We start from the raw sequence: 22,627 nt of genomic DNA on the forward strand, positions 1-22,627 counted from the left end.
ATTTTTAATCCCTCCTTTTCACAGCAAAAAACTAATGTTTCATTCATAACAGTATTTAGTATCCTGGTACCTACTGAGCCAGGTAGGTTCATTGAGAAATATTTAATTTGCCATAGGCTTCCTACTCAAAGTATTTCAGCATGTTATTCTTTCCTTTTCTTATGGACTCTTGCAACCCATTTTTGGTTTATTTTTTGTTTTCATTTTGCTGTTTCTTTTTTTTTCTCCCCCCTCTAAGATGTCACTGTTTATAGAATCCTGCTGCCTTAGTCCAAATTGTGCTCTGAAAATAGAGGGAGAACTTTGTGATGTTGATTGTCTGGATAATATTAAAAATAGAGGTTAATCTGTGTCATTTTGAGGGCAAATGCTTATAGACAATTAGCAGAATTAATAAAAGATGTAGAGATACTTAGTCTTTGACATAACCTAGAGGTCTAAAAATAAATACTTTATATGGCATTTTCAACCTGGACATTATTGCAGAGCTTGACACACAGTTCTTAATGTTAAAGAAATCAGAGCCACTATACTGAGCAAAGGCAAAGAGTGCTGTCTTCCCAAGCAGATAATTTGTTTTAGGTGATCTGGCTTTGTCTGGTGAACAACAAAGCTTTTCTTCAGTTCACATATTTTCTCTATACATGTCTTTCATTGTGCAATAGGTTCTTGGGAAAGGGTTGAGCACTGAGATGGGAAAGTGTTTTCATGATACTGAGGTAGTAAATACACAATTTGGGGGCAGAGATTGTAGAAGCACCTCATTATATTGAGTGACTGGGTAATAAAACTGCAGATCAAAATAATTGTTTGTAAAAGTAAAGCAATGGCTGTGAGGGGGTAAGCCTCTTAAATTTACATGCAAAATGATGGGCTCTGAAAGAACTTCTAAGTGCTGTTGGCATCAGGAAATCTTTGTAGTGCTGACAGCTCGTTGCTTATCAGAGACAAAACCGAAGGAAAACAGAACAAATGATTCATTTAGCAATTATTATAAGAGGAAAAAAACCCAGCTACCCTGAAGTAGAAAAAATTCAGTCATGCCCCCGGGGTAACTTCTCTAGTGCAAATGCACACTTGATGCTGTATTGTGTTCTGATTCACTTGTCTTAAGAAGTGCAAGAAGAACATCAAGTGATATGAAATGTCTTCCATACAAGGAACAACTAAGCAAACAAATGCTTACTGCCCTGGAAAAGGGATGATGAGAGGAAGGCAAAGGGAGATTAAAAATATAAAATGATGTAGAGAACATGAGCGATTCTGCTTGCTCATGAAATACAAGGACTTAGGATCATTACATGAAACTTGCAGGTGGAAGATTCAAAACAAAAGGAGATGCTTATTTACACAGCACATAATTAATCCATTTTAATTTCTTGCACAAGATGTTGCAGATGGTAAAATGCATATAGGTGCAAAAAGACATTGCACATGGTCATGGAAGACAACTTTCCACTGAAGTCTCTTAAGTGCAGAAGCACAAACTCTGGCTCAGGAAATTTCTGAACTGCAAATTGCTACAGCCTGAGGGACTTTATATTCAAGAAGCATTTCTATATATTTTCCCTGTCCTTCAACTCTTCTCTAGAAATCTGTTACTGGTAACTGTTGGCAATAGGATACTGAGCTAGGTGGATATGATGTCTGACATACTACTAAGTCTTACATTCTTTTTACACAGGTCAATTAAAAAGTTGTAATGAAGCTTTAGAGAGAGTGTATAGGGAAGAAGGTGAAAGGAAGGGATATTAAGGGTAAGCTGTCTTGAGAGATAAGATCATGTCAGCAATATCCCTGGAAAATATGGAATAAATTGCAAAACAAAGGAAATGAGATATGAACAAGAGGAAGTCTCTTGACTGATAATGGAAGGGAATGTAAAAAAAGCTAGGAAGAGAAGATTGCAAGAAAGGGTAACAAAAGAGAGTGAAGTTGATTTAATTATTGCTGAAAGTGAGGCTGACTTATATTTATTTAGATAATTGTATGTCTAACTTTTTCACCAGTTTAATGACTTAAATAAATGGGGATTGTAGTTTTGCCTGGCTAACATTTTATCTTAAGCCAGACAACTGAAATAAAATCTTTTTGGCTCTCATTACTACACTTCTAGTAGTGTGTTTAATGCAGTTCTGTATGCCTTTATTCTGAGGGGAAAAAAGAATTGTAATGTCATCAACCAAAAGTACATGCTTACTGATGCTGAAGGAGTAGGCAATTTAATGTATTATGAGAATTCATTGATAACAATGGGTGATTATGACCACTGTTCTCTAATGACTGTTAATTATTTTCACAAAGAGTGAGACTAATGATAGGTCCCTTTTTCAGATAGAGTTAGCTGTGAAGGAACATGAATATTAGCAATGCAAGCTATTTCCTCTAAGTCAAGGGTCATCTAGACTGACAAGAAAATTATATTTGTCTCAGAACAACGAAGAATAAAATTAAAAGACGAGTGCTCCCATAAATTTATTTAAAATATGTTCCTCACAGCTAGGTCTTATTTTAGGCTTCAAATGTATCATATGAAGTGGTGTAACTTTCCATGGTAACTGTCTGAGATCATGGATGTAACAAGATAAGAATGCTGGAAGTCCTACTGCTGTGATAGGAATAATAACTGATGTTTTCTTTTTCTGAGCACATTGTAGAAAATAGTCTTACACAGATAGGAGAGCAAACCAGATGTCATAATTCTTTCAAAAAATAATCTCTTCCTTTGTTGCTTTCTGGTCCTCATGCTTTTTCCTGCCTGGTGGCAAATTGGTTGGCAACAAATAAAAATTATAGCGTCTGTTTCTACTATCCATCTGGGGTTTTTTTAATGTCACCCACACACATGCCCATGTATCTACCCACCCACTCATATTATCTCTTCCACAGAGCAAGTTCATTCTCTCACTCACATAATTTATTCATCCCAACATGCATTAGTGCAGTTGCCATTTAGCTTTTGTTTACTGGTAGCTGTAGCAATATTTAAACAGATGTCTATTTACATCTGAAGAGCACATCAATTCTTGCCTGTATGCATGCACAGTCTTAGTTATAGTTTCTAATGTCAGTATCTTCCTTTGTTTGCACAGTCATCAACAGTGTCAGTATTTCAGTTCAGAATTGAATAATATGACATTTTCCATTTGGAAAATACGATGCCTTAGACTATAGAAGACTTCAAAACGTTGAAAAATAAAATGGCTTATCTAAACCAAAATTCAGTTTATTAGACCTGTCCTGGTATCTGAAGCACTCATTTTGTTTCAGTTAAGGATTGGTTGAACTTCAGTTTTCATGATACTTTTCTGGAAGCAAATTAATAATCAGAGGTTTCTTTCTATGCAAAATGGGATTGTTTCTGTAATAAAACCTGTGATCATGAACAAGGAAAAATGTACATATTCAAGGATCCACATATTTTCTGAAAAAGGTCTCCAAAAATGACTGTCAGCCTATACTTTTCTTTATTCTCAAACAGGAAAGATACTTCACCACTGAAAAGAATCTATCATTCCAAGCATAACCTTCTTAAAGATGGTTTCATCCTAAATATGATTTAATCAGTTTGCTATTCATTGTGCCTTTATCTTCTCAGGTTTGTATCTCTGAAATGAGAGCAGTAGACCTTGGACAGTTAAGCAAAGTCCTTGTTGAGCACCATAATGTGGGTTATGGAGCTGGATGGTACCTGGACAAAATTGTCATCCATGAATCAGGCAAGACTGATGGCCACTATGCATTTCTTTGTCAGCAGTGGTTAGACAGTGGAGTTGGTGATGCACAGATGGATCGGATGTTGAAACTTCTTGGAAAAGTCAGGAATGAGACATTGACAGGAAAGATTCATGGTAAGGTCCAAAATCAACAAAGATCCCTCCAGCTTTTGTTTTAATTGTAATTTATATTATTTTGAGGGGTTATTTTTAAGCCAAAAACCAAAATACAGAAATAAAATAGCTTATATGTGAGTTGCATATCTCACTCTATTTGTCTCTCCAAACAATTTCCAGAGCTGGTAAATACAGTTATAATATCCGGGGAAAAGGCTAGAGCAGAAGGGAGATATTAAGTGATGCAGGCAACGAAGAAACTATGTTTTCATTTGAGGCTAGAAAAAAGCTGAAGCAGAAAGAGGTAGGTTGTTCCATATGGCAGTCAATGCAGAGCAGAAGGCTCCTGCAACACTGATGAAATCACAAGAAGAGATACAAAAACCCTTTTAGCAGAATGAGATTTTACCTTATGTTCATATATTTGCAAAAAAAACATTTGCTTTTATTTGCAGTTTTCTTTTTTACTTACATCAATGGCACAAGTTCTTGCAAACAGTTGGTTGACCTGAACCCAATATCCAATTCAAATTGTTTCATTAAAAAAAGACAAAAATTCAGAACCAACTTAGGCTCTGAAAACACAAATCTTTTATGCTTTAGCAGAGCACTGGATTTCTTAACATTCTCACATATCTTTTCTGAAGAGGTGTAAAATTTTGGTATGGGTCCATTTATGAAATCTGAGTCAGAACTGGTAGACCAAACTATATAAAGTTCAACTAATCTGAAGGTGTGAATTTGCATTCTATGTCAGCAATTTTGTAAACTGATCTTTATCAATTTCTATGCTCATAGATATTTCATTTTATGCTCAGAGAATTTTCTACTATATAATTCCAGACACAGTAGTGTGTATCCTCGTATTTTGCTGCCCATATTTAGTCCACTAACAAATATCTTATATCATCTAAGAAAATAGAAATATAATGTCACTGAGACAGAAGAATGACAGAATACCATGGAAATATAAGCATAGGATGAGCAGCTAGAGTAGTGGCAATTTCAGAATAAGAAGTAGCTGAAATGCACCAGTGCAAGTATTCTGGGTCTCTAAAAAAAGTAAATTCCATAGGTGCCCCACATAATCTACAGAGCGAGACAGGCATCTCCTGAGGGCAGCTCAGAGCAGAAGACCAAGACTGGTCAGTCTGTCACATCTTTCTTCACTGATAATATGAAAAGTGAGAGAAATCTTGTGTCCTCATTTGTGAACCTTAAATAGTGTCTGAACATAGCCAGGTAAAAATATCTTCACTCCTGTGTTTCCCCTGCACACATAGTCCTCAAATATCTAAGTGAAGACTTGCTAGTATTTTCCAGTCTATGATTATTAATATTCACCTCTGTAGCTACTGAAAATCAGTTTTGGATGTAAAATAACTTCAGAAAGAATACAGCAAATAAGCAGAGGCTCTAAGGAATAAAAGACTGACAGCAAAGAGTGGCCTTAGAGGTCTGAAAGTAGATGAATACAATGGGACTTAATGTCAAACTGACTCATATTTTGTAAGATAATTGTAACAAATAGTAAAGGTTCTTCAATCATTTACTTATAAAAAGAATCTAGAAAGATGTGTAACTGTACAGGAACAATAGATTGTGGATTGAAGGTGAGGTAGGTAACAACCCTAAACAAATTGAATACTTATTCGTTTTCATTAAAGAAACATGATGTTGGCAAAGGAAGCAAAACATTTTAAAAAACAAAACAAAATTACTAATAGAAATGATGCCATTGGAATTGACCAAATATGAAATGCAAATAGAACTTCAAGTTTCATGTAGTCAAACTGAGTCATTAGCCCAGAATATTGAAGGAATTGGGAGATGTGGCAGATCTAGTTGCAAGGGTTCAAAACAATTTTATGAATACAAAAGATATGACTTGAAGATGGCAAAGGTAATAAACTCCATCTAAAAATAGAAAGCATAATGTAGAGGACTAGTAGTCGATCACACCCAGACTCTTATAACACACTTTAAAGTAAAGAGTAGTTAAGAAAACAGAGACAAATTGGTAATGGGAAGGAATGCATCAAGACTTCACTAAAGATAGGTTGTAAAATGAAGCTGATACTCTCTAGAAATATTTCTCAGTAAGAGAAACGTAATGGCATCTAATATTTCTATACCTCAGTGCTGACTTTTATTTCCTTTATAGAAAATTATTAAGTAATAATAAGAAAATAGAAAGGAGTAGTAAAAGGAGGAACTGTAAAGAGCTGGAGAAGAGAGGATTAATACAATGATAAAGTTTGTTGGTGCTACAAAGCTGAGAGTACTGTCAGGGGATGAAGAGATTGTGAGACAAAATTTGAGAACTGGAGGAAAGCAATGGAACTGAATTCTGTAGTACAAAGCTTGAACCCAGTTAGGCATAAAATAAACTAAGCATTTGAACTCTTAATTTTGGTACAGGTCTCAAATGTCTATTGATTTTTTTTTTATTTTTTAATTTTTTAAATGAACTAAGTAGTATGTAGGAATCTAAAAACTGTACTGGGTCTTTATCTGTGTGTCTTGTAATGATTTCTGCTACAAGAACTCATAAGTTAGAAGAGTTCATGGATGTGTTTAGGAGAAATACCTGGGTTTGTTATATGCTCACAGGACAGTTTTTGAGACAGTAACGTGATGAGGCTGTGAGTAGCAGGACTGAGTCCCCACAGTATGTGGAAACATTATCTGTGAAAACAGAAAAGAATTAATGTAACTATGCAGAAACACTATATTTCACTAGGAATGATGTGTGCAGTTGTGGCCAGCTTTCTCCAGAAAAACTGATTCTGAATAGCTAAAAAGAAATTATGATGACTGAGAATATGTTGTTGTGAACAGATGAGGGAAAAAACATTTGCTAGTCTGACTAGCAAATTGCTCAAAATGGGCACAGTTGTGATCTATCACATTAAAATCACCTTACACATCAAGGAGAGAAACAATTTACTTAAGCTAACAGACAAACCTGTAAAAATAAATGAGTTTCACAGTCCATTAATTCCATTATTCTGAGGAAAAATGAATTTTTATCATAGGTCTCTTTTAGACTGAACTAAAGAGAAGGAAAGAAGCTTAAAGCAGATGCTTTTAAATTAGGTCTTGACAAATTTATCAGAGATTATACAGTATAGTTCAAACGTAATAGTAGTGTATGATACTATATATTCAGCAAAGACAGTCCTCCCAGTCATTCTTCCTAGACAGCTACAGTTTAAAGACTAAGCATTTCAGTACTTAATGGCTAAAAGTCCCTTGGATTATGTCACAGGGAATTTGATAAATTTTTATTTGACTTCCAGATTTTCAGCCTGTTAAAAATTCCTGTGTTATTTTGGATATTCAGCAAACCCATTAATTTTTTTTCTACTTTTTTTTTTTCTTTTCAACAGGGACTTGGGATGTTCTTGTAACAACTTCTGATATCTCTTCTAGCTGCATGAATCCAAAAATGTCTCTAACTGTATGTGGTGAAACAGGTACCTGTACTTCAGTCATATTGCCCAAAGGATCCCTTAAAAAAAATCAGATTTATGAGACAACAGTTGAGATAAATAAGAAATTCAACACAATATTCAAAGTTCGCCTAGAAATTGAAGAAGCTGGAGAAGGAGAGACTTGGTATTGCCGTGAGGTAAAGAAAAAATTAAACCAAACAGTTACAGATTGTGTATTTATTGTAAAATATGCTTTTTTCTTCATATTCTATGATTCTTTCAGTTTCCAGTTCTGTCTAAATTTCCATAATTTTTAATTTGCAAAAGCCAGTGCATCAGCTAACAGCACTTGTGGAGTGATAGCTTCAGAGGCTTTCCAAAGCATTTATCAGGATAGCTGTGGATAACAAAAATCCTGTAAACTTCAGTGGCTTTCTGGAGGGCATATATCCACACGTGACATTATCTATGCAAATCCAGTGGTCACTCTTCAGAAGTGTAGCCAGGGGCACACAGTATTGCAGTATTTACAGAACCCCAAATTGGCTGCTACATGTTGTAGACCCAGTGATTGGAGGCAAATAATTAAGCCAGACACAAGGAATGCCTTTTGATGAAAATATCTGCCTTTAAGTTGGCATGTGAAAAAAAGAAATGAATAGTAAAAGTGACAATCTTTCTTCTGATGTCCAAGATGCTGAAGCTAAAATCTGACATTGCAATGAAATTGCTGTGGCACTTCACGATTCACAAAATAACTTTATCCTCTTATGCTGGCAAAATAAAAAGAAGTCTAAGGGAAAGAATTACCTGCTTTCAAATTACAGACATTTTTAAAGTATTATTAATGTCTATATCTTGTTCTCATTAAATACTGGAGAAAAAATAGTTTTCCTGACCAATACATGATATTAGTGAGCTGAGCCCCCTGACATTTAACTGCTAGACAGGTTGTTAATTTCCAATTTGTAGGCAGGTGAAGTAGTCAGCTAACAAATCTACTGATAAAATTTAGATTGCTTCTTGGATATTGTAGGAGGCAGTGGGTCAATGTAAAAATATCAGAACAGAAACTTGAAACTTTAAACCAGTGACATCTATTAGTCTGCTTTACATCATTAGCTCAGAACAATGACTCAAAACTGAGGAAGGAAAAGATTGTTATCATTTATAAAGGTAAGGAAAGGATGCACACTTACATTATGTAGGACTAGAAAGAGAAAGAAAACATAATATTCCCTTCTTTTGATTATATGCAAATTATTGGAGATTTAGGAAGACATTTCCTCCAGTATTCCATGGATTTGGTAGCTGAACTGATTGAACTGATTGAATCCTTGTATGAAATAGCTAGGTTGGTATAACAGGGTGCAGATAATGTCTATTATTAAAGACAAGTTAGCAAACTATTTGCACTGCTGGTTAGAACCAGGGTAGTTGTTTCTATGCTATTTTGTTTTGATTTTATAAGATTGCACTTCACAGAGAGTCTGGGGTTTCCTGCTTTGATCACAGGCACAGTTGGTTGAATTCTATATTTTGATTCAGAATTCACTTTTATAATGGTAACTGCAAAATAATTCTCTTGATGCTTGAAAATTGAAATCATTATAAAAAAAATCCAGAACAAATTTAATTACGATATCCTTTATTTCTGAAGCATATAATAGCTAACATCTTTATTCTTGCTTCTTTCACTTCTTGATGACATAAAGTGTAGTAAATGAAATCTGATTTTTAAGAAAAGCTTCAGGAATGTAGATGTTAGTATGAAAGAGAAATTGTATTAACATTATACTTTACACTTCATTTTAAAAAAAATCTTTTCAATGTGTCTGTCATGATGAAAACCTAATAGGACCCTTTTGAAGACAAAAATAATGCTCTCCTGTCCCAGTAACAAAGATGCTGGAGTTTACTGGGTTAAGGGTTTGTTCATTTTAGTGAGTTAGGTCATGGAGAAATGCCCTAACTAATGAATTTTCTCTGCCTTTTTCAATGCAGGATTACTTGCTGCAACATATTTCAAATATGTTGTCTGGTCTAGTTTTAAATAGTTTAGAAAATATGACTTAGTGTAGCAGGTATTACAATAGTGTAAGACACCTCATTATTAAAATATGTTCCCTTACAGTAAAACTTAGGTATTTAGCTCAGGATCATCCTTTTATTACTCCATAAATAGAACTTCATAGAGATAAAAAATATGTATTAGCACACACTATGTATTTATATGATACATATGTATATAAGCACCATTAACCATTCTTAATTTCTGTTTTCAGTTTTCCCCAGAAACACTTAATTTTCTTTCTCCTGTTACTTAGAATGAGAAAACATTCTGCACTGAAAAATGTGGCATACTTACATTTCTCACAAGCTCAGATGGGCATATCAATACTTCTTTTTCTTCCGTATGCTGGATGAATAGTGTACATAAAGGAACCTTTCTGAACCATTCCAAATATTTTTTCCCTTACAAGAGTCTCTACAGCAGTGCTGTTAACAAAATTTTAATTACTTTTAATTGGGAAAAAGATCTATTCCTTCTCTTTCAAAAGGGCTGCTTTCAAAAACATTTTAGAAAATAATATTTCTTCTTTTTTATTACTGAGATTCTGTGTCATAGCTGTTTAATATATAGCTTCCATTAGAGCACAGCAGATGCTGAAAGTTTTTCTTTTTTGCTTTTTGCTAAGGTAAAGCTTCAACACCGAGAAAGTAAAAATGTTCTAGAATTTCCATTTTGTCACAACTTTGCAGATGAAGAAGGAGGAAGAGTGGCTGAGCTTCCAGTTCTCACAGCTGGCTCCCCTTTTCCAGCAGGTTTGTGAGAAATCAGAAACACCAGATAAGATTTGGTCAGTGATGATGGCTGAGATTTGCAGAGCAGTGTGAGGGATTTAGCTGATACTGTCTATTCTTTTTAGCTAGTGATACATAGCTAGGTCCAATCCACTCCAGTGTTTTAAAAAAATAAAATCTCAGTGCCTGTAAATGACCACTGTGCATTTGAGTCTGATCGATATCTGTTTGTGACACATAAAAGAGCAAGCATACAGCCCTGAAAATACTTTAAAAGTTTTGAACAGTACCCAGAGTTCAGCTTTTTCTGAATAGCACAATTTGGTTGTCTCAGAAAGGAAACAAAGGAAATCCAGAGATATAACTCTTGTACTGTAATTTCAAATAAGAAGATCCATGATCTCTCACAACAGAAGCTCATCTCTGTGTGTTCCTAGAATTACAGGCATTCTTCTTCTGTGACCCAGCAGCTACATCATGGAACTCTTTCATGCAAGCTGTGCCTCGATCACCTCAAGACTGGATTTTTTTTTTTAATAACCAAAGTTAGAAAAAAATGAAGGTTGGAGGAGCTCTTGTCCAAATGGATATTCCACCGTGAGGATATCACAGTGTCCTCCAAGTATTTTCCAGGAGTTAAGAGCTTAGATAAATAGCCCAAGAAACCTAGATATTCCTTGCCTTTTCTGCAGTGCCTTTTTGAAGCTAGTGTCAAAGGCACTTGGGCTCCTTGGATAGGAATTTGAGAAGAGTATTGCTGTGGGGTATTCCCTGGGAAATGTTTTTGACTTTTAAACACAGATATTGTTTTCTTTACCTTCGTGTCACATTTTCTTCCTGTTTGGTTGAACATTTTGGGGCTTTTTGCTTGCTTTGGGAGGCAGATCACTAGTGCAAGGCATTTCTCTGGGAGTGCAAGCAGGTACCTAATATAAACAGTTATCCAAGACATGCCAATTATCCATCCCAGCTGAAGAGTTGTAACAAAGCCATGTCAGAATACACATTTCTTGAAGTCCTCTGCTGAGGGCAATAACTGCAACTGGTAACAGTGTAGAGCAGCCATCCATGGTCTGGACCAGGATACAGAGGAAATACAGAAGTTGCCATCTTTCTGACAGGGTTCAGCTTCATTTGAACTCTGTGAGGCTCAGTGCAGAGAGGTGCTTTTGAGTAAACTGGTAGCATCCATAGCCTAGAAACTTTTTCATAGGAATGTTACATATTTAAGTGCATATGGGTTGTAAAGTAATATCTACATGTCTTTGAAATATTTTTTAATGTCTGTTTTAGTTTGTTTGTTTGTTAATTTTCTCTTCTGCATGTATTTCAGGCTCACCTATTATCTACTTAGCTTATTTTTCCTTATAAATTCTTAAATTTTAATTGCAATGCTTCTATGTGATTTTCTAAGCCTTATAATATGGTTTGGCCTTTTGGTCACTCTGGGCAGGACTAAAAATGAAAATACAGTAGTAGGAATTTATTAAATAACATATTTTTTAACTTATTAAACTTTGGTTAACCTTTGATCTCTTTTTCCCAACAGTGAAAAACTATGTTCTCTATATCACTACGGGAGCATCCCCTGGGTCTGGAACAGATTCAGATGTGTATGTGATGCTGCAAGGCCTTTTAGGAGATACTGGCAGAAGAAAGTTAATCAGAAAATGCAAAGATAATTTCACTAAAGGAAAGGTATACCTATCATTTCTGCACAATATTTGGTACTTTTAGAACTCAGTCCAATTCATTTGGACTGAATGGCAGTCGGGTAGAGTCTATGCTTGAGTTTGCAATGCCCTGTGATTTTAAGTGCATGTTCATATGAGTATCTTACATGGAAGATAGTGGTGCTTACACTGATGATAGCAACACTGATAAAGTGATAAAGTGACTCCGTCAAGAGCCTTTAGTTTGAATTTTGTAAATATTTTAGGTCTTCTGTGGCATGCCAGAAGTTTTCCTGAATACTTGCTTCACAATGGAGCTCTAAAGAGACCGTTTCCTTTTATGCCTCTTTTCTCCCCATGTCATTCTTCAGGCTAAGGCTTCATTCCTTGGCTTTTTGCCTTTCCACTGCCAGTCTGACCCTAAGTCTGTCTCTCTCTGGAATGTCAGTCTCTATCCTCCATAGTTTTCCAGGTCTAGCAGGAGAATCATTAAATTACTGTGCAGGAGTGAGTCTTAAAGATGGTGGATGTAGACTCATCAAAGACCAGCACAGGTGCTGAGCATGAATTTGCCTGTAGCCTTGTCAGTATAACCAGAAATTAAGGGGAATTTCATTACTGATTGTACTTTAGAACTGTGGGCAGATTTACAGCAAAATGACATATAATCTTTGACATAAAATCTAGTCCCTGTTGAAAGCTCTAGATGGGGGAGTGAAATTTTCAGCTAAAAAGATGAGTAGATTTTTTTTTTAAATATGGAATAAACACAATGTTGGTGTTTTCTGCTAATCTTTATTTGAAAAAAAAATTTGAGGATTAAAGCAATTTACTAAAAATTCTGAAACAAATGTTTGTTACATAAAACTTGAGTTGGAATAGTTGACTTTTAGAAAAAGAACCAGCGTGTGGCAACCAGAAATGCTCAGCATGTTTTACAATAGACAGTGCTGCCTATCTTTCTTTTAGTGTGTGCCCTCTTCTATCTTCCTGAAACCTCAGTGAATGCTGTGATTATGGTATTACAACCCGTTCCCCTTCTGGAAATATCCTGCAGCAGACTATTTCCTTCTGCTGGTCTTGGCTGCCAAATGAATGAGATTTTTGCTAAGGAAGAGGGGTTGCAAATCAGCTTAGACTGATGACCAAAGCAGAGGCATGATATGTGGGAGATCAGCTCCTAACTATTCCCAACCTCATAAATTAAGTGAGGATTGAAAGGGCTCATCATTTTACTGGATTTTACCTACTTAAAATGCTTATTTATAAGAAAAGTGAGAGAGTTTAAGTCTTCTTTTTAAGGAACTAAATCATAGAATCATAGAATCATAGAATTGGCTGGGTCGGAAGGGACTTCAGAGATCATCGAGTCCAACCCTTGAACCACCGCTGCAGTTACCAGACCATGGCACTGAGTGCCACATCCAGTCTCTTTTTAAATATCTCCAGGGACGGAGAATCCACTACTTCCCTGGGCAGCCCATTCCAATGCCGGATCACTCTCTCTGTAAAGAAATTCTTTCTAATATCTAACCTAAACTTCCCCTGGCACAACTTAAGACCATGCCCTCTTGTCTTGTTGAAATTCTTCTGGGAAAAGAGACCAACCCCCACCTGGCTACCCCCTCCTTTCAGGGAGTTGTAGAGAGTGATGAGGTCTCCCCTGAGCCTCCTCTTCTCCAGACTGAACACCCCCAGCTCCCTCAGTCTCACCTCATAGGACTTTTGCTCGAGTCCCTTCACCAGCCTGGTTGCCCTCCTTCGGACCCTCTCCAGCACCTCAATCTCCTTCCTGAACTGAGGGGCCCAGAACTGGACACAGTACTCGAGGTGTGGCCTCACCAGCGCTGAGTACAGGGGCAAACTTTGTGGATGAGAATACTCAGTTTTATAACGGCATGTTTGTCTTCCATAATGTTGAAATTCAGATTATGGTTTTCTGATAAGCTGTTTTAATTGGATTTTAGGGCTGCAGTCCTTTTATCCTCATGGAATAATGCTGGTTTATTGTAAGTTTTACTGTATTTCTCCTTAAATCATAATTCCACAAATAAGCAATCTGATTTCTGGACTGGTAGTTTTCATGAAGAGGGACCAGAAATGTTGCCTAAGAGAACAGAAATTATCTACAAAAATTCATAACTACAAAATTCAAACTAAGGGGTGTTTTTATAGTATTTGTATCTATTTGAGCATGACATAGAATTTTTCTCTTTTACAGACTAAAAAGCAGAGCTGGCATGTACATATCTTCATTACTTATTTAACATTTAATAGGAGCAGTGTGTAAATGTAGCACAACATTCATCTATTTCTAAAAGTAGGTATCATCATAGGAATATTTAGGGCACTAAATAGAAATGACTTCTAGATAAGTAATAGAGAACCCCAGAAAAGTCTTGATTTCCCCCATGTTCAGCGAAAATAAAGGTGTTTGTTTAATTGACAAAGTGTAAATTGATCCGTCAAGCAAGACTTGTGCCTTTGCAGCAACATTTTGTTCATGACATGTTTTGGAAACTTCCCAATGTTTTCTTCCCTTTAGAAATAATCTCCAAAAAGACTCTCAAGTGTAGAATATCTCCTTCCATACCAGCCCAATCACATACTGTGCCGAGCACTCCTGCAGTCAGAGAATCTGGACTCAGTGGTTTAGGAGATTTTGGAGTGTAACAGACACATAATTTGCATTCTGAATCTTAACAGTTGTCCTGGCATTTTAAAATGTGCTTTTCCTTGCAATAATTTTTCCCCTGAATATACAGTAACAGCTAGTGAACTGGAACAGTGTTTCTGTTAGAGATCACATCAAAATACGGTGTTAATCTCACAGAATGTCAGGGCTGCTACAAACAACAGTTTAGCAATTCAGAAATACATAGAAATGTTTAAATATTCAGGGTACTTGGCAGTGGAGTGGAGATAAGCTTCTCTCATTTAACAAGTCTTTTATTTAAAAGAGATGAGCTATATGATAGTGAAAAGCTTACTTAGCTGCTTCTATCCGAAAAGTTCCTTTGTGTCTTTTCCAAGTCCTTACACCTGTGAGACCATCAGAGAACTGGTAGATAAAGCACTTTGTATGAAATTATGAATTCACCAGTATGCTCCTTGTAGCTCACCCCATATCTAAGAGAGTAGCATCATCAGCTGAGCTTCTGATGACAGACAAATAAATGTGAGGACTAGTGATTCAAGAACCCTCTTCTTTCAAATTGCTGCAACTCTGGTGCCTTGTTTGGTGTTCTAAAAACTGCAAAGACAAGCCACCTCAGGACTCTTCTTCATTTCACTCACCCTCTGTGAAATCCTAATAGTTTTTATTCATACTTCGTGAGTCAGATTAAGCCTGATAAATGTTACCACCATGAACACTTTTAAAGCAAGTATAATCCGTGCAGACATTCTGTAAAACACAGGGATCAGTTTTGTGAAACTTTTACTGTGTCTCCATATTGCTTCTGGCACCCAACATTTTCCAGCGAATGAAATTCTTTGTACTTTATTTGGTCTTTGATAGACTTGCTGTATGTTCTGTCATATGGCTGTGAGTTACTCATAAATTTTGTCTTTGAGAATGTGTCTTTTTTCAGATCAGTTCCATCAAAGCCAGTAAATGACACTGAATATGATATGACTGATACTTAAGTATTTTAATCTGCCATATTTTAAGTACTCTTAGTTACTGAAGTGGTAAAATCTCTGTGAATTTTTACATCATTCTATTATTTTGCTGAAAAGATATATCCTTCATCCTGCCCTATATTTAGACATCAACTGCTCAGGTTGGTACCATGGTAACAGCAGCACATACAAAAATTGTCAGGGAGAGGTGACTGTTGGTGTTCAGTTTCAGTATGCACAGATTAGGCATTGGAAATTTAAAAAAATTACTTCAGGAAAAAAATCCATGTGTGTCAGGATACACTAAAAAGGGCCAGAATGTGACCACTAGAAAGAAGTCAATATTTGTCTGCACTATCCATGTCACATCCTATCTAGAATGCTACTTCTTCGTAACTGCAGATAAACCTCCTCATATGGAAAGCATATTTGACATGGTTAAATACATGCAAAATTCCCTTAATCCAGAATGTATTCATCATCCTGGCCAAGTTGTTGCAGTACAGAAGTGAGCAGTAAGATGGTGTGGTCATCAAGCAGAGGGATTATTCAGATGGAAATGAGGAAAATAGGGAATACCATCAACAGTGAAGTAAAGACTAGTGAAGGTTGTCAAAAGCAGAGGAGAAAATCAGAAGGAACATAACTAAAGCTTTAGATAACCCTGGGAAACAGTGACAAATTTCTCAGCCTTGTGCAGTTTTCAGAGATAGTTCCAGGATGGTTTTCCCTTGTCTGTACTTACAGTCCAGGAGTAACAGATTAGCAGAAGGCAGAACTAGAACATCCCATCTCCATCACCCAGTTTGCCTAGATAACACTGGCCAGTGGACTGGAGCTGTGTGACAGAGTAATTTTTGTTAATTTTAATTTGTTAATTTTTTCCTGACATATTCTCACAGAGCAATAAAAATGTAAAACTTTGTTGCCAGAAATTAAAAATGGAATGACATTAATTAACACTAAAATTAATTGCTTGAGAGGAGGGGAAGTAGTTCTCTGTCTATTTAGAGCTCAAAAATACATTACATAAATTACATTTCTGAAGCTGAAAAATGTCTCATTTTTAGCTTTAGTTGCCTGTACTGTATAAATTTGCCCTTTCTTCTTCAGAAAAAGAGTGAAGTATTTACTTCTAGAAGATGGTTTATCTCTTTATTTGGACATTTATCTTAAAATTAATTATTCTCCAAGTGTACCTGATTCTCAAGATTTTACAGGGAAATTAACCACTTCTCTGTTTGTAGACTTATTTCAGATTGGCAAAATTAGGTGAGTTTTTAGATACAAAGATAACTTTAAAATAAAATATATCTAACTTTAAAATAAAATATATCTGACTTCATTAGCTGGATTTGTTAAGAAAAAAATTACATGCTTATAGACAAACCAAGTCTCTATTTTTCAGCAAATAAAATGTTCAAGCATTTTTTCAGTGCACGAAGAACTAAATTAACTGCAGTTCAAGTCAAATAGTAAATAGGATAGAAAATATATCTAACACAGAATGAATGATTTCCAGTGTTTCGAAGCTTAATTGCCTTTTTTCGGAGGTCTGTTTGTTTCCTTGTAGAATAATTTTCTGTCTAAATTTGCTTAAATTTCTAGGATTTTGTCACTCTTTTAACTGTTATTTTTAAATGGATAGCTCTTAACACTAAATTTCTGTTGACTGGGACAGTATTTATGACAATAAACAAATCAGTATGCCCTTGACAATATAGATTAGGCTGCTTGATTCACTGGAAGGCAGAATTTCCAGTGATTTATTAACTTGCACAAATCTTTTCAGAGAACTTTTCGGTTTAACGCTCTACTTCTTCAAGTGTTGTAACTAGCAATTATTTTTGCATCATCCCTAAAATTTGTTTAATCTCAGTTAATGCATGAAACCCTTAAAGAGCATAAGCTTATTAACTGGCCTCACTGCAGTGAAATGTGTTTGAAAATATTCTCCATTTATAGTTGCACTTGGAGATCTCTCAGTTATACATTTGATTGTTCTCTTATCCACCAGGTCGAGCCCATCTGAGAATCATTTTAATAGTGGATTATGGTGACTTAATCAAATATTATACAATCGTTCGTGTTACTTAAGTTGAACAAAATTATTTTCTTTGTCTTTTAAACCAGATCTCAAACTTGGGCTGCTATTAAATCAGTCCAAAAATTAGGATGCATTAGGTGGGTTTGAAGTTGTCCAAAGTGATGTCTGTCTTAGGGCAGTTTGATATGATTGGTTTTTTGTTTGTTTGTTTTGGGGGGGTTTGTTGTTGTTTGGTTTTTTATTATTCTTTTAAAATCTTATTTTTTATTATGTTTAATTTTATATTTTGTAATAGACTGAGTATTTACAGATGTGGATGAAGCTGATAAGATTCGTAGCAGTCTTTCTGTATTCTATTAAATGCATTTCACTTGAAGGCTGATTGAAATGTCTTTTACAAGTTAGTTGAATGGAATAAAGTTAGTCATAGGTGCTGATTATTATAATGTGCCACTATTCTTTCTTACTCCTGCTGCCATTCTATGCATGTAAATCCTGTTTCAAAAAGATTGTGATCCAATTATACTAAGCAAATTAACATAAGGTCAGTCCAGGGCAAATATTATTCTTTTTTTTTTCACTGCTCTTATTGTCTCATTTATTCTTCACTAATCTTGTTGAAGATGGATGAACCACAATAATTGTAGGTTATCAGAAACCTCTAATTATGTATTCATTGTAATTTAAATTAATTTAATTTTTTCATGTAAAGATAAAGTTTTTCAATTTCTGGATGAGAATTTAACATAAAACAAAAACATGCTTCAAAAATATGTAGATTTAGGAAGAAATTCAGGGTTGGCTTTTTCAGATACATGGAAAAAAAAATTAAAGAATTTCTTGTAGAGAACACAGATTACAAGGTCTTGAGGTCACAGGCAGATGCATCCTTCCCCTGAGCTGGACCAGGACATTACTGGTACCAGTGCTTGTCATCACTGCTGCATTCCACTCAGTGTTTCCACCCCTTAATTCTGCTGGTACAGTAACATTCATTTCTAGTGTAACGAGGCAACCAGGTGCCCCTAATTGCCAGGGAGTGAGCATGAGCTTGTGTCAAGCCCACCTGTGCCTAATTAGGGCGGGTCCCCACTGCGCATGAGCAGGACCAGGGGGCCAATAAAAGGTGAGGCCTGAGACACAGGCAGGGCTCACTCCTGAGCTAGCCAGCAGAGAGATCAGTTGCTCTCAGAGCAACAGCACCGATCCAGGCTGGTCAACCCTTAGAGCCATAGGCTTAGAGCACTACTTGTGAGTCTCTGCTGGAATGCCTGGTTGGACCTTGAAGCACCATTCCCTAAGAGAGGTTTGTCTTGCTACATTCATTCCCTCCTTCCAAATGTTTATTTAGCTAAATTAATACTAGTAATAATTCAAAAGCTTTCATTTGGTCTACCTTTATAAAATTTGGCCAGAGAGAAGGTGGTTTAGTGGTTATGTTGACACAGCTAAAAAGTCTGAAACTTGGTGTCTCAGTAAGTGCTATTTTTCTCATTTGTCTCCTTCTGCAGGAATGTTCAGGCACTAAACTTTGGACTCGGTGTAACAGGGGCCTATATTTTTCCTCCCTGTGCTGAAACCCTGCAGTTTTCAGTAGAGTTTCTCCAAATTAACAAGTGGGATCAAAATAATCAGGCAGCAAATCAATAGGTTTGCTAAGCTTAATCAGAAAGGTCCTTTATCTAGACACTCTAACTCCTTTTCCAATAAAAGCCTATTAAAATGATAGTAACATTAGCAGTGAGGGAAATCACTTGTGCATACAGGTTGATAAAATTAAGCATATGGTGTGTCTTGAGTTGCCATTTCCAGTTCTGCTGGGAATATCATCATTAACCAACCATCAAGTTGCGATATTGAGCCTATAAAATGATTGGCATTTATAAAGGTAAATATTGCAAAGTGACTGTTCAAATGCTTCTTCTGTTACAAGAGCTCTAACAACTGCTACAGACAGTGATGTGTTGCCACAATTGACACTGAACAGTGCTGAATAAAGTCAGACTGGGTCAGATTCAAAGGAAATACTCAGAACATGGGTCCCAGGATAAAAAAACCCTGAAGTATACCTGAAAAGGTGCTAAAAAAAAATTAAACTTTAAATAGTCTAAAAGGGTCGCTGGAATGATTGTTTTTAGGGAATTTTTCAGTGCTTATTTTCTTATCCTACAAGTATGAAAAGTGTCAGTTTTGGTTTTGCTAGGGGAGCTCTTCTTGGTCACAAAGGACATGGCACTCACATCACTGGTCTCATCTGCTTGGTCTTGGAAAATATCTTTTTTTCTCCAGACACTCTCACACAAACTTAGTGCTCTGTACACACACACAAATTGTTTTAATGCCATTTTGAGAAAATTCAGTGTAATCTCTGCTTATATATCTTACTATCAATATTTCAGGCACCTTCTCTCTATTCAAAACTAACTAGTAGTAGTAGAAACTAAAAAGTGAATAACATTGAAAAGGATTTAGATTCTGATTTAAGTTTAAGTTTAGATTTAGGTTTAGGTTTTTTTATCTATTGTCTGTGTGTTTTCTCCCTCACCCTTTCTCTTTTTGCAGAAAAGTTAAGCCTCCAGTAAATTAGAGGGTTCCTATTCGTAAATCAGATAAGAGAGAGTATCATGTGATATACAAGACCTCTCAAGAACTCGAGTATTTGCTGTTTTATGATTAATCTGGGGTCTGAAATGAATGCAAAAAAATATTAGCTCAATTATTAATAATGATTCAATTTCTGAAAAGTATAATGAAATGCATGTAATAATCGGTCTGCTTGCAGACAGTTTGTGAGCAGAACAGTGGATTAAATATGGCAAATAAATTGTAACTAGGAAATTGTTCATCTTGCTCTAACAATTACAGCTGCTGTTCTTTCTCTATTCACTGTTGGTCTCTTGACTACAATAAAGGTTATTACACCAGGCAAGTTTTCAAATGTACACATAAAGAGAAAATGTAATCTTCTCTGGGAAGAGAGTTTACCCCAGTTGTCACAATTCCGAGTCTAGTTAATAATTTTTCAGTGACGTTTTCTGCAATTTATTAGAGGGCTGAATTGCCTGCAAATATGACCATGGATTTCTGAGGTTTTGCATGCTTTAAAATGAGCTTGTTAAAACTGAACACTGGCAAGTTATGAAGTAATGTGTCTAATGCAAACCAAACATCAAAGTTGTCACAGATGTTTGCATTGATGAAAAATACCTACTTTCAGAAGAAAAAGAATTTGGAAAACCCTTTATGCACTACCTGCATAAACAAACTTGCTGTTACTTGTGGCTGGATTTTCCAGTAGAAAATGCTGTTCCTGAATCAAGTGCTTCCAGGAACACTACCATTAGGGAGAATGTTGTACAAATACTTTTGCTGACATTGTGTGAAATTTTTCTAGTTTAATAGAGTTTATTAAATGTTTATATTAGTGCAAATCAGATGCTGCTTCTGGAGAAAGCACAAGTCTACACAATACTTTCTGTATTTTTCCTTTACTGCTGATTTTCTCTCCTTTCCAAAGTTAGATCACTGAAAACATATATATTTTTTAAATGTTGATGGTACTTTCATTAAATTAATCATCCCCTCAAAAATTCTTGTCTTAAAAAGTAATCTATTCTAACAAATATTCTAATCTGAAAAAATCTTCCTGATACATTTCCAATAAATAAATAAACCATGCATTAATATAAGATAACCATTTGCAAGAAGAAGCAGTAAAAACCTGTCCACAGAAGACACAGACCTATAGCTATCAGAGCAAATGAACTGCTATTCTCTGTTTCATTTCTGCATAATGTTTTGACTAAAGATTTTTGCCCTCTTGCTCTGACTAAGCAACCTCCGGGTAGATTAGGTTTAGAAGACCTCTCAGTACTCATACTTTTGACCATTACTGCCACCCAGTTCCCTCAAAAACATATTTATATCTTTAAATCATGCTGGAAATTCCATCACAAATAACACTAGATTTTTACCAGTTATCAGACCTGATAGGAGTGAGATGGTAAGTCATGAATCCTATAAAGCAAAACAGGTGGAATGTTGCTATGCCAAAAATTAATACCTTTTTTCCAGCTGAGGAAGTAGGTGTAAGACTCACAATAAGCCAAAATCACATCTTGTGAAAATATTTAGTATCTGACATCTTACTGTTTTCTTTAGAGTTCTTATGTCAGCATTATAAACATTTATAAAATATTGCAGACTTTTTAACTGGCAGAGAATAATAAAACATACTTAACCATGACTTTTTCTGGTATTTTTTCTTAAGTTCTAGTACATTTATTAAAACTAATCCAACAAGTCATTTGTCTTTCTTTCCTAAGAGAAAGTGATATTCACATCAGCCCTTCTAATTCCCTGTATTTTGTCCCTCAAAAGGGAGCCCTGGGGGTCTGTTTTGCTGAGTAAAAGATATGCAAAATGATATCCCTGTAAATCATTAAATGTGAAATTTGGGAAGGAAAATCTCTCTGGAATTTAGCATGAGCTACTGATTGGTCTCTGCAGGGGAAGTGAGATGTTCAAGCAGTAAATTGCAGAACCACAAAGGGAATACTGCTTAATGCAGGAGTTTAGCATCTTTAAACTTGTCATTGCTGGTTCTGTTGATACTTATTCAATTGGTGAAAAAATAATAATCCTGATTTTCCTTTCAGTTTCCTATTTCAAGGTACACTACTAAATGAGCTTGATGGTTCTGTTTCTGTGCTTATTTTGATTCTGAATTTTTCAGGTGGACGTTTTTCAAGTGGAAGCTGTAGACGTTGGGAATTTGCAAGGGGTGGTGGTTGAAAAAGGGAAAGGCTCTGACTGGTTTCTGGAGAAGATTATTGTGAAAGAATCAGCAGCTTCAGGGACAGAAACCTTGTTTATGGCTCAAACATGGCTAAAAGACAGACGTGGAAAAAGATCTGCCTCAGTAACTCTGAATGCCCCAGGTCAATATTATCTTCAACCTCCCATTTGCTAAGAAATTAGTTCCAAACTGCAGAATGCAGCTATGTGATTTGCTTCTATAAACAAGCTGTAGTTTAAAATATTCCAATAGACCATTGTCATTATATAGGGAATTAGTGTGTCTGAACACTGTTGGTTTTAGTATTATTTAATAACCATTATTTGCTAGAGGATAATTTTTGCTTTGTTACTCCAGATTTACAGTGGCATATATGGCAACAAATTTGGCATATTCTCTTTACAAATTGC

At 35.6% G+C, this 22,627-nt stretch overlaps 1 protein-coding gene across 1 annotated transcript in view; it reads left to right on the forward strand.

The window, feature by feature from the left end:
* The window catches only part of LOC103534673 (RP1 axonemal microtubule associated), a 131,883-nt gene that overhangs the window by 91,750 nt on the left and 17,506 nt on the right, over nt 1-22,627 (forward strand). The window contains exons 30-34 of the mRNA XM_030444690.1: nt 3,599-3,851; nt 7,226-7,467; nt 9,970-10,096; nt 11,625-11,773; nt 22,155-22,359. Of these exons, the coding sequence (XP_030300550.1) occupies nt 3,599-3,851; nt 7,226-7,467; nt 9,970-10,096; nt 11,625-11,773; nt 22,155-22,359 (976 nt within the window). The remainder of the gene's footprint in view (nt 1-3,598; nt 3,852-7,225; nt 7,468-9,969; nt 10,097-11,624; nt 11,774-22,154; nt 22,360-22,627) is intronic.

Source organism: Calypte anna, chromosome 2 (genome assembly GCF_003957555.1).
Source record: "Calypte anna isolate BGI_N300 chromosome 2, bCalAnn1_v1.p, whole genome shotgun sequence".
Taxonomy (NCBI): Eukaryota; Metazoa; Chordata; class Aves; order Apodiformes; family Trochilidae; genus Calypte; species Calypte anna.